At 43.3% G+C, this 13,319-nt stretch overlaps 1 protein-coding gene across 2 annotated transcripts in view; it reads right to left on the bottom strand.

The window, feature by feature from the left end:
• Window positions 1-13,319, bottom strand: part of Asph (aspartate beta-hydroxylase) — a 144,309-nt gene that overhangs the window by 18,184 nt on the left and 112,806 nt on the right. For both annotated transcript variants that reach the window (XM_051197345.1, XM_051197355.1), the window contains 4 exons: window positions 7,845-7,995; window positions 6,692-6,828; window positions 4,286-4,384; window positions 1,684-1,773 (listed from right to left, as the gene is read on the bottom strand). In XM_051197345.1, coding sequence (XP_051053302.1) covers window positions 1,684-1,773; window positions 4,286-4,384; window positions 6,692-6,828; window positions 7,845-7,995 — 477 coding nt within the window. The remainder of the gene's footprint in view (window positions 1-1,683; window positions 1,774-4,285; window positions 4,385-6,691; window positions 6,829-7,844; window positions 7,996-13,319) is intronic.

Raw genomic sequence — 13,319 nt, 5'->3', positions numbered from 1 at the left:
TCTAGGCTTGCCTCTCACCTCCTTCCCTTCAGGATGGGAGTGAGCTCCGTGGAAGAAAGCACGGGGTGGGGGGAGCAGCTGCTTCCCAGCAGGTGAGTTCTGACACACAGACTCAACAGCTAGTTTTGGGCTACCTAACACGGGGGGGGGGGGGGGTGCTTCTTCGGCTTGTTTCTGTTCCCTGCCTGACGGGTTAATCCTTGTGAATTTCACAAATTCAGGAACTGTGTTCTGATCTTTGCATACTAACGACAATTATGCTGGTAGAACAGTCCCCCAGGCTTAAATACCAGGCTCATAACAAGTGTTCAGTAGTGAATTCATTGTCCTTGAAGTAAGAGCTGTTTTCATCTAAGGTAGGAGATGAAGTAGATTTCTTTTATCTGTCTTTGCCCTGTACCATGAAATGTTCAAAGATAAATTAATTAGTGACAATTACATTTACAGTAGTTGAACATGACTTTTTACCCAGCATTGGAGACTGTGGCAGACACTTCCTTCTCCTTCTCATTCAAAGGAGGGTTCTTTCTACATCAAAAACCAAGAAGGAACAAAATAATGGATACCCATCAGTGATGTCTTCTCCCGTCTTTCCCTTCACTTCTAATGCCATATCCTATTTTAGTCAAAGGATTGGTAGGTTAAAGGGGGGTAAGGTACAAGTAAAGAGAAATGTAGACAGGAGATAAAGTCCATCATCCAAACCTCTGTTGCTCTGAATTCATTCCTCTTTCTTGCAGGACACTGCATAGTCATGACCCTCCCCTTCCTTCCTTCTGAGTTTTTGGCTATCCAGAGGGTCTTATAGTCTCACTGAGTTTAGAAATTTGAAGCTATGTTGTCCTTATGTGTCACTTATGGAGGGCAGTGGTTACCAAGAGTCACTGTCCCATTTGTCCTTTTATCTTCAGACTCTGAAGACAGCTGACTCAGAATTCCCACATGGTATAGGATGGAAGAGGGCGGCCTAATTGTGTTGCCAGCATGTAAGTCATAGTGGACTGTAACAAGGCTAGAAATTCATGGCACATGATTTCACGACTAATGTCATGTTTATACAAGATGACAACTGTACTCAGGAAACAAGGTAATCACAAAGATAATATGCCACTTGTTTTAGTTACAACATCTGTCTGTGTGTGTGTGTGTGTGTGTGTGTGAGAGAGAGAGAGAGAGAGAGAGAGAGAGAGAGAGGCAGAAAGTTGGTACCTGTCATTATCCTAGCAACAAATGTTCAGTTTAAATTTAATATGACAATTACATAGTTATTCATTAAGACCATGGTGTTTAGGCATTAGTCAAACAGTTCTGGAAATAACCACTGCAGAAATTCCAAAAATAAAACAAAAATTACACTCTGTAAATGGTTTTAAAACTTAAAACAACTTTAGAGACCTCTATATTTCTTAATTCAGATACTTTTCCAAGGCAGCATTTACCTTTCTCTACACATACAGATACACTCAGACATACCCACTAGTACACACACCCCAAAAGAGGCACGTTTCAGATTACTTATTTGAAGATGTAGCAAACAGTCAATCCAAATCCCAAAGGTCTTATAAGAATACTGCCTTAATAATTTGTGTGAAACATGTTTGTTAACTTCTAATTGGTTCCTAGAAGAAATAGTCCCTCCCCACTGCATCATCCACTGGAGTAAAGTCACAAAGCCAGTAATACCTCTTTGTTCCCGACCCTCTGCATGGCGTCTCCCAAGTGGAAATAAAACCGGCCGTCATCTGTACCAGGGTCCCCGGATTCGATCCCTTCCTGGAAAAGGACAGTATTACCATGTAAAGGGTGACATTTCAGGTCTCATTCCTTGTTTTGTGTAGATTTTCTTTATGTGTGAACCACAATATCCCACATGAAAACCCAAGATTCTGAAAATTATATCTCAATATTAAAATCTGACAGTGAGGCTGGTCCACATTTTACAGTGTAAAAAATGAAATTATCAATCTAAACTTAACAGTACAGCTATCATTAATAGTGGCCTCGGCCATAAATTAGTATGCGGCTCTGTGTACTTCTACAGTGGGAGCAATCATATTTCAATACTGCAGATGATTTCTCTGGCAGAGTATTTTCACATTTATTTTGCTCTCCAAGTCTGACCATATGCCACCTAAAGGCTTTTTATCCCCGAACCCAAACACTTCATTGCTCATGTGTCAAGTGATGACAGTCAGAGTATAAGTGATATTTCTTTCTACCCCAAACAAATGTGTCACAAGCACTTAATGGAACTTCTTACTAAATTTACAGGATTCAAGCCAACCGGAATTTTGACACATGTAGTTTTTACTGAACAATTTCCATTGTGAAATGCTTTGCTATTATTTTTTCCCACTTTTCACACAAGCACTGGAATTGAGATTTTTGTCAAAAAAAAAAAAAAAAAAAAAATCAACCAAAGTCTGAAACAGTTTAATAGCAAGGATTTATTTTCTGAGAATTTGCATCTTTGAGGTCTCCCCACAAAAGACTTGTTATCTGAGGGCTGGCAGACGGCTCAGCGGGTGGGGCACTTGCTGCCCAACCTGATGACTTGAGTTTCAGGGCCCACATGTTGCAAGGAGAGAGTCAGTTCCTGCAAGTTGTTCTCTATTCTCCACGTACAAGATGTGGATGCAATGCTCCACATACATGTGGTTTAAAAAAATAATAGTAGTGTACACACACACACACACACACTTAAAAGGTCATTATCTTCTCCCTGGAGAAACGTTATTTGCACAATGTTGGAATTGCTGGCACGGAGTTTGTTAAATGTCTGCCCTAGCTCTTGTTTCCCCGCTGATGTAGCTGGGAAAACACTATCAGGCCTCCAGAGTGAAAGGGGACGGGAGGGTACTTTAAATCAGACCAACACACACACCCTCATGGCCCCAGAAAGGACGGAAAGGTTTGCAGTGTCTGATGATAGCCGGGACAGATGAGAATACACGCCAACTAGAGGCACCACCGCTCGGCTCTAAGCCCCAGGGTTGTGGACTAAATAGGAGACCAGAAGTCTGTGTGACTACGCACAATGTGGGAACTCTCAAGAAAGGCAACAATTGCAGCGGTGTGGATTATTTGAGGCAGCCACAGAAGCCAGCCATACTGCTACTGTGATGGGGGTCGGAAGCTCTCGCCAGCTACCTGTACACACTGTAGCTCTTCTCTGTAGCAGAGCTTGCTCTTAGTCACCCTATCCTTATTATTCAAACAAAAGCAAATCGGACTTACATAAACTTGAATTCTCTTCCTCAGTCATAGTGACCACACTTTCGATGTTCAGTGGTCTCATGTGGTGGGAGTGAATAATACACCTAAGTGACATTTCTATTACAGCAAGAATTTTATTCAGTGGCCCTGACCAAGACCAAGTGTGGTTCTGGTAAGCTGCCCAGGCTTCAGTTTAATATAGCAGGAAAAGCAACAATATATTTTAGGACTTCGAGCCATTAGCCAAGCCTATGTAGTCTACATGCAATGGAGGCAGCTGGAACCCCTTTAGAGCAGACTTAATTAATTTGTGAAGACAGCACTTAGCACGCTGCCTATTTTTTAAGAGACTCGTTAATGAATTTTGTCTACTTTATGCCGATATGTAAAAACTATGCTGGGGAGGAATGAATGGCCAATATATGCTATGTAACAAATGTAAATAAATGTCATAATGAAATCTGTTATTTTAGATCAATTGGGGAATGCCAATTAAAATGAAAACCACTTTATAATGCTTTAGTTGAAGAATTTCTTGCTAAGCACTTTTCCAAACAGTTCATGTTGTTAGTGGTCAAGTCTGTAGTGTCTCTTGCAGCTCCCTGTACTTTGGCCTTCACAATGAGGTACTGTTTTGGGAGCTTAAAGAGACTTTCTTGAGGAGTAGGGTCAGCAGGGGTGGACCTTGGAAATTATTTGGCTTCTATCTTGAAATCCTGTTTAGTGGTCTGAGACTACAATGTGTCACCCATTTCTGCTACCACGAGCTCTGCTGTGCCATCCCATTGACCCAGAGCGATTCCCAGGAACTAGGAGCCCAAATGAAATATTGCATAAATGGATTCTGTTGGGAATTTTGGCAACAGTGACCCCAAATAAAGCACCTCATGTGGTTGGTGACTCTGGACGACATTCAGTCAGGGTGTAGGTACCTACTGCCAGCCTATGAAGCATGCACCCCCATGCTAGGAAGCCTCTACAGTGCATGCCAAACTACTAGAAGGATAACCAAAGCGGGTCTCAAGTGATTCCAGGGAGTGAGCGGACGGGAGGAGGCCATGGCAGATACCTTTAGGTAGGGAATGCTCTCGGCTATCTTGTTCTGCGCCTTCAGGATGAAGCCGTAGTGGACTTTAGCAAAGCCATCATTTGGTGTCACGCTCAGAACCTGAATTCAAAGAAAACAAAGAGCTATTGTGACAGAGAAGGAAGTGTGCAAGCGACTGTCAAAACAAATTCGACTTGGTTTGGCTGTACTTGGGGTCTCTAATGATGTTCCAGCTTCAACACTATGGTGGCAGTTTGTGTCACTGCTATCATCAAACAAAACAGACTCACTGCCTCTCAACTCCAGATGCTCTCACACTGAGTCGCTGAAAAAATGCTGTGAACGAGAAGGTAGTCGCTGCTGGGGTGTGGCTTTAACACTGCAATCAGAAAAATCAATTGATATATGACTTCCAAGTTTTTCAGTGATTCGAGGAAAATCACTCTGAATCTTACACATTGCTTTATATATACACGCCTCATCATATCAGGGCCCACTCATTCACTGAGACAATCACCAGTGGCCACTGAAGTTAGGGGCAGAGGGTGACATGAAAGAATCTGGAGCAAACTGCTGCAGGTGTGTAGTGACCATAAAGGCAGCTATCGTGGCATTATGGGGCATTTCCTTGACCATAAAAATGGTACCTGCTGTGGAGCGATCCCACATCCCTACCGAGGGCTCAGCGCCACTCCCAAGGCTGAACTGCACCAACAGTAAACCCACACTGAATGATGAGGGTGTGTCTGACAGCTGTAACCAAACAACTGCCTGTATTTTTCATGGGTGTGGGAGTGAAAAATACCCCAGGAACTATTACAGGTTTAACATACCAGCAGCTGGGAGTCGAGCCCTGTGGGTCTCGAACAGCCACACTGAAGAGTTTTAAATGTGGGGAACCTGTGTGTTAGCCTGGCGAGCCATCAGTTGAATTCTTTGATTCTACGCTGAGGCTGTACCCAGAATGGCTGAGGACCTGAGTGTATCACCTGTGTCTTGCTTGTGCAACCTTTTGGAGGTGGGAGAGTACTTTGAAATAACCAGCTTCAAGAATTGTGAATGAATGAAGATGAATCCTTGGGAGCACAATGGGTACTGAATATAAAATGCGTGGGGAAAAAAATGCAACAGTCTGTGACAAAGCCCAGGTAGATATTTCAAATGAGGTATCCCATTGCTCATTACTACATGCATTTATTATGACTTGAAGATAAAGTATGCAAAATGCCTCCAAATTACATATTAGAAGCGAGAAATCAACACAAAAGCATTCAACTTGTGAAGCTGCGTAGGAAATGAATTTCTTGAACAAAGTGGAAGATGAAGAAGAGCTGAGTGGTACTTGTGGGCTGATGATGCCTGAGTACCTCTCCTCTCTCTCTCTGAGACAGTTAGGTCACGTGAAGTCACAGCTATCCCGGGAACTTTACAGAGGAAGAGCAAGGAATCTAGCAAGGGGCCACCACGAGTCACACGAGCAAATGTTAAATTGTGCTCTGTCTATTCCTACCACACAGCTAGCTCACTGTAGTAGCATTTCCAGCAGAGGAATCAGCTCGGAGACCACTGATCCAGAGGTCTAACTTAAAGAATAACAAGCACCCATATCCATCTTTGTTTTACAGGTGTTAGCTTTCCCCTGATTCAAAATTCATTTGACATCCTGTTTGCTTTGTGCCAAATAAATGCCCTCATTGCCTAAAGGAGCCCGTTTCTTTAGGTTTTATAGATGCTTGAGACTTAGTGGCTTTCTGTTAAAATGTCCACTATAATGTAGAAATCTTTTGAAAGTCATCCTGGTCAGCCGATTGGATCATCAATGCCCTTTTGAAAACAGTATAATCTACTACTATTGCCTGAGAGGCTTATACTGCAAAACTTGAAAACATTATAATTTTTACATTTATTAACTTCATTATTAACTTTCTTCCTGTTCCTATCACAAAGAAACCCCTTAGAAAGTTGTCTGTAGACTGATAAAAAAAATTAAATGTTAGAATAGCAGTTAACTAAAATTTAAATTGCTCCAGTCAAGATACAGGGTGAATATGGTCAGTGTATGTGTATACTTGAGTAGTCTTTATGGGACATGTCACTCTATACAATGGAGACATGCCAATAAAGAAAAACAATAATGAAAAACAGGGTAAGAAAAACTGGATATGGTGGCAGCTGGAAGGCTGAGGCAGGAGGTTTGTCATGAGTTTGAGACCAGCCTGTGTGGGATGTGACATTCTGGGTCCTGGGTAGGGGAAAAAAGAGACATGGGAAAACCCAGTCCAGTGTATCCCAGACATAGCAAGTTACATGCTATTTCCTCCAAGACAAAGAGAACAAGACACCCTGCATAGCACATGTAATTTCCCACCAGCACTTGAACTTACCATACAAGATAATCAGTGTGGCCCACAGAAGGCCTGGGCTTACCTCTTCATAAACCTTCTTGGCACTGTCATTGTCTCCCATCAAGAGATATCCTACACCAAGGTCGTTCTTTAATGTCGTATCACTAGGAAACAGCTGAACTAGCCTCTGGAGGGTAAGTAGGGAACCTCTCATGTGACCTGGTGTTGGAAAAAACAATGAATAGGAATAAGAATATTATGTGCGCCTTAGTACTGTGAGTACAAACCAGGACAGCAGACTTAACAGAGCCTGAAAAACACCTTACATCTGACCCCTGACCTCCTTCATCTATGAATGGATTCTGAGAAGCACAGTCATAATGCTATACGAATTGCTATACGTGGATACTAACTACAATGTCAACCATAAATCGTAAAGACTGGTTTTCTGAGTCAATCCACATTTACACTTTCACCTCAAATCCCTTCTTCAGGAAATGTCAGCTTTCTAATTCCTGAGGATAAGGCCCTGCTGAGCCCTTGTGGGTTATTAGCTTTAACGTTTTTAGATGGAGGGGAGATAATGAAAAGTCTGACTCGGGGCTGAGCCGTCAGCACAAACTGAAATGGGCACGGAGGGATGCGGAGCAGGGCTTCCCTGCAGATGCCTTCTCTAGCTAACACAAGTCCCTTGTCTCTCGGTGCTGAGCCAGTTAAAGCTCAGAGGAGACATCTTGCAGTACTAGGGGAGCCTCTGGTGGACGGCAGGCTATGGTGCACTCCATGGCTCAGGAAACCCCAGCTGCTGTTGACTCGGTGGCTTTCAGAGGCAATCAGTCTGGGCTACCATCACTGCTCTTTGTCATAAACTGCAAAGGAAAAGAAAGAGCTAGGAAAGGCGAGCACTAGTGAACAACTACGTTAGGGGACCAGCTGCCTGCAAAAGGGGCATTAGTCAGGAGGAAGGCAGCTGTCCAGCTCTGGCGGAAAAGCCGGTCCACACACTGCATGGGCTGCAGCCCACTGCTGGCCAATGCTATTCAATCCAACCGGAACTCCAGTGCTGTTGTCCAAGCCGCCATGACAAATCGCTTTCTTTTCTGTACACTTCAGTCTCCCTGCCTGCCCACCCGGGCTCAAGCTTTCCTTCTGCCTTGGAATTTCTCCTAGTAAAATGATGACAGCAGTACGGACCAAAGAAGGGACAGACACCAAGTTAGCACTCTGCATCTCACCCAGGAACTGCTGTCTTTCGGAACGCCGCTTCAAGCTCAGCCTCACCAGGTCTGTGGGGGCGTCGGGCAGGCTAGCTGCCTCCTGGTAGGTCTCGATGGCCCTGCGCAGAACCTCATTGCTCCTCCTCTTCTCGGCCAAGTCATCTTCACACTAGGGGACAGCCCCAGACAGATCAATGTCCCATGACCTCTATGCTTGTCATTTCCCCCAGAGATTCAGACAGTTAACTTTTAGACACGCTGCTTAAAGAGAAAACCGGCCCTTCCTTTGGCTGATGATGCATAAACGAAAGCAGGGCAACGGCTGTTCAAGTATCAGGAGGAAAAGGCTGCTACTAAGGTGCAGACGAGGAAAACTATAAGATCAAGACGATACTTCCTAGGGCTGGTGGGGATGGACATCATACTATGTGAGAACATGATACACACAGGAGTCTAGTCTGTAGTATGCTCTTTCAGTTGTATGTTCCGTGACTCGTTCATTCCAGCCATTCATTCACTTAGCAGCTCTTTTCTGGGGTCAGCGTGTGTCACACTAATTGAACAAATGAGGGCGAGCTCTTTCCTCATTTTGCTTCCATTTAGGAAAGGACAAAATGACAAATACAAACAAAGGTGCTGTGCATGGAAACAACGGGCTGCAGCGTGATGAATGTGGAGTGGGAAAATTACTGGTTTAAACAGAGAGTCAGGGGAGTCTAAAGGAGGGGACAGACGGTGTGTGAGGTTACTGGGAAAGATTTCTAACACAGAGAGAATAGCTGGGCAGTGGCTTTGTGACACACTGGGGAACAAAGGGAAGGCTGGGAGAGAGGTGACAGTGGCCTCAGGTGACTCAGGGCCTGGAAAGCTACTGAGGATCCTGAACTATTCTGTGGGGAGAAAGATGTGGATTTTTCACTCGACTTAGTGTCTTGAAGGGAACCAGGGGGTTGTGCTAGCCACAGTACTGAGAACAGCCTGAGGGAAGAGTGGAAGGCGGGAGGCCAGGCAAGAAGCCAGGCATGGGATGGCAGTCTCCTGGGCTGATGCAGCAGTGATGAGTGGTAGGAAGAGATGGGATTGCAGATTCACCTTGATAGCCAGGGCAAGACGTCTACGGATGTAGTGACAGAAGAGACAGAGAGAGAGAGTGAATTCAGGGTTTGGTGTGAGTGGCCACTTGACTGAACTGTCATCCCCTGAGAATGGGAGGGTAGGTGGGTCTTGGGGAAGCATGGAGTCAGGAGTTCAGTTTTGGACACAGTCAGTGAAACATCAAGTGGAGGTGAACACTCAGAAGGTCGCTTTCTGGATGAGGAGCTCAGGGAGAGGTTGGCGTTAAGGACGCATACACGGGAGTTATGAAGGATGGATGTGGTATTTAGAGTTGGCAAGCTAGAAGAGTCTTGAGTGTAGACTCAGAAGATTCCATGAAAAACCCTCCAATTATCCAATGTTTCAAGATCCTTAGAACTTGGGGAGACACAGAAAGATGATAAAGGGGATAAAGAATGAGTTACATAGGAAGAATACAACACAGAAATGCCCCAGTGGGATACAAGGGTTCTAAGAGGAAGAGAAGACATACGCTCCAAGTGACCGCCAAGATGGACAAGAGGAAGACAGCAAAGAGAATATAATGGACTTGTGGAGCCTCAGTGGTCCTGGCATCCTTGTTTCCATGGATTTGCTGAAGACATGCATCAGAACGGAGCTGTGTGAAGAGAACATGGGAAGGATGGAGATAACTCCTTGAAGCGGTTAGCGGCAACAGGAACCAGAAAAATGAGTCTCCAGGTAAAGAGGGGAGAGAACCCAGGGAGAAGTCGTCATGATGAGATAACACATCTTCTTACTCAGTAGATACAAGAAAAAAAAAAAAAAAACAAAACCAGCAGAAAGGGAAAAATCTGATGACAAGAAAGGGCACAACCACATGGAAGTCTTCTAGTAGAGGAGGACAGCTCATATCTGCCAATGGATGGATAGAGAGTATCAGTACAATTGTGAAAGAGGGTAAAGTCTCTGGACACTTTCATTTTCCTAAAACAACACCCAAGACCCGCAGCTTCAGATGGAAAATTCGGAATGAAATACCAGAGGCAGGGAAAATAGTGGGGAGTGTGTGAGGTGGACCTCAACAGCTCATCAGATTTTACAGACTTTCATTTAAAGATCAGCATTCAAGAAAAATTATAGCAGTTTAATGCTGAAAGTAGTATATAATTTTGTAAACATCAGAATGTGTGGATATGATTACTATTTAACATAAACTGTGTGCTGGGTTAGTATGAAATGTCTAAGGACTTGGTAAGAAAATCCTCATATCTCCTCCTTCAGATGGCAAGCCATTTGTAAGAACCAACACCAACTGATAGACATCTGTGAGAATGTTCTTTGCAGAAAACAGCACATCAGTAAGAAAAATGTGCGAACATGTACTGGCTAGATAGAGGGCTCAAATGAAAGCCATGAATAGAAGTGGATTCAGAAGGGACAAAAATGTGTTAGGAAAGACATGGCTAAGATTAGTAAACAGCAATTCAACCTTGTTGGATGGAACTACACATCAGACCATTCAACTAGCTTTTCAAATCTGCCCTAGGCTCATGCAGCAGATTCAGTTCCCAGGACAGGAAGTTCCATGTCAACAATCCATCCTGGTCACGCATCCTTCCACTGACTATTGATAGCCCGCTTTTCTGCTTAACCATCAGCTAATTGTGGGTGTGGCTATAGAGATTAATGTCCAAGACCATGAATAGAGACAGTTGACTGAACAGAGACAATGTCCCTAAGCTGAGGGAATTCTACCAGGAGTCTGCAGAGCCACCCAACAGGGCTGAAGTCTTTGCAAACACCAACCTCCATAATCCATCCACACCTTCAAAGAGAGAAAGGCATACCATCCATGTGCTTGGGTCTCAAGACCTTGGCACCTTCACTTTAGGCAAGCCTAAGTACCAAAATAACATAAAATTCTTACGAACTCTGATGAGCGAAGCTAGCAGCATTTGTTTGGAAATTGGAAAGGGACAGAATGATTAGTTTTTAACAGTTTTATATCTATAGATCACACAAGCCAGCCTGAAAGTGACATTTCTGTCACATTCTATGGATGGACTAATTTATCCAAACTGCCTAGGGGATGTGTCACTTTGTACCCTAGAGCTACTAATGACTTGTGAAAGATAATGAAGTTAATTCAGTTAACGATTTAAAATTTTTGTGGTCACTGTTTAGGGAACTTCATCAAAATTGGTTTTCGAAGAGATCCAAGATTAGCATGTAATCAGTGATACTTAAAAATATAGACACTATAGTTTGTTTTTGACTTGGTGTTGACTAAGATCTGGTGAGATATTGCAAAGAAATTGCTTCATTTGCTAACTGAGAATTGGAAAAGTCATAATTTAGTCCTCCTTACAAAATTTGTCTAGTTTTAAAAACTCCCATAAATTTAAAGTTTCCTTTAAATTACTCTATTAAAACATAATTTGCTACGCTTAACTTTTGTTTTATGCCACATTAGTGTTAATATCAATAACATCTGTAGCATAACATTTTACAGATTAAAAAATACTGCCTGAGGCCCACATCTTAAATTCCTCCTGTGAAGGAAAGCTGCACATATGGAGATCACTACGTTCCAGAGGGTCCAGACCATGATTAAAGCCACACATGGAGAAAACTCAGAAAGCACAAACCAATTTGCCATAAGTAACATTTACACATTTTCGCTGCAGTTCACGGGCTTCCCATGACCAAAGGATTGGATACTAATGACAAAACACACCACTTATCTGGACATTTTGGATCTTTTGGTAACAAACATTCTCTCTCAATAGCAATGTAGCTTCCCAATGTTAGAAGATTATGGCTCATTTAGTTTACTAAAACCACATAGTCGTCACTATGCAGTGTACCTGGCATGTACCAAGGACAAGGGAAACTTATTTGTAGTAATTTGTTTTGCAAATTTGATTTAGGTAAATTTAACTAAAGGAAATGTAATTAATTACTGTCTAATGGGATAGAAAGACTGAGCAGCTGGATCTCAAGTGGTCTCCACCTCCAGTTCAAAGTGAGACATGCTGTCCTGCTGTAGCTGTATCGCAAGCTGTGAGGGTAACACACAAGGGGCTAACGCCTGCTTTTCCCTGGTCCACTAACTTCTGTAGCTCTCTACCCATTGCTCCCCAGTCTGACTGGTCATCTCCTTTGGCGCAGGATATGGGATGAGGGATGCCCCAAATCCTGAGTTGGAGGCTGCTGCTTGACAAAATTCCAACAAAACTTTGTCAAGAGATTGGGTCTCTGGCTTGTGGCCTTTTCGCTTTTAGGAGCAGTTGCTTGCATGATGGAGAGTTTCTGCTCGTGCAGCCCTCAGGGAAATAGATATAGTTATGTTCCAGAGAGAAAACTGAGAGTCACAGAAGACTCTTCCTTTTACCCCAAGGATCGGGACCAATAGAGCAGATTCTGAGAAAAGTCTGCTCAGGTCTGGATACAAGATGTTACAAGTATACCCATTGCCCTATAATGAAGCCTTATGCCAGGGTCTTCCTTTCTGGGAGCATATATAAAGAACAAGTCTCTACTCTAAAACTAAGGAACAGAAAAATGCTATAAGCAGCCAGTTCAATGCTCATTATGACATATTTTGTAAAGCTTACATTTTAGAAACCATCAAAAGGGTCTACCCATAATTTGATTGAGGCAAACAATAATTTTATTGTAACCACATGAGCAGACCACTGTAAAATATAGAAGGTCCTATGCTTTGCCAACCCTGAGAAATTTGTAATTTCTTGATTTGACAGCCTCTGTCCAAAGATGTTTCAGATAAGACTGTTTTGCACTTTGCTTTTTCACCCTGGGCAATTAATGAGGAAGTAGAAAAGGGATCCAGGGCTCTGATGCTTGTCAAATGATTTATATAGTCAGTATGCTATACAAATAAGAGTCTCTCTGGATGACGGAGAGAGAGCTGCTCAGATATGCAGCAGCCCCTCCTCTTTGGTACCTGAACCCCCGAAACTAGACTTCGACACTCTTCTCTCTCCTTCAAGAAGGACTACAGGAGCTTTACTCCTTGACATTTTTTTTTCCACCAGTCTGGCTTTACTCAAATTCCAAATTCCACAAATCTAGTGGTCTCCTTGATGCAGCAATATGAATACCTAATAACCATTGCAATGGCAAATTTCTTATCAACAGCTGTTCTGCTTGACCAGTAACTGGCATTACTTTCTCCTCAGCTATTCACAACAAACCAGGAATCACTGGCCAATCCTTTGTCCTTGACCCTTCCATCTCTCTATGCATGCCCGTATTGACCCCCACAGCCAGGCCACGGGACATGCCACCGGCACCTCAGCATACCACATTGTAACGGCCACCTACTTTCCATGCATCTGATTCTGCCCTCATAATTCATTTTCCAATTGGCAACCAAAGCAATCTTTACAATACGCCACCAGATGGTCACCT

The sequence above is a fragment of the Phodopus roborovskii genome, unplaced genomic scaffold (genome assembly GCF_943737965.1).
Source record: "Phodopus roborovskii unplaced genomic scaffold, PHOROB, whole genome shotgun sequence".
NCBI lineage: Eukaryota > Metazoa > Chordata > Mammalia > Rodentia > Cricetidae > Phodopus > Phodopus roborovskii.
This window is presented reverse-complemented; position numbering and strand designations above follow the sequence as displayed.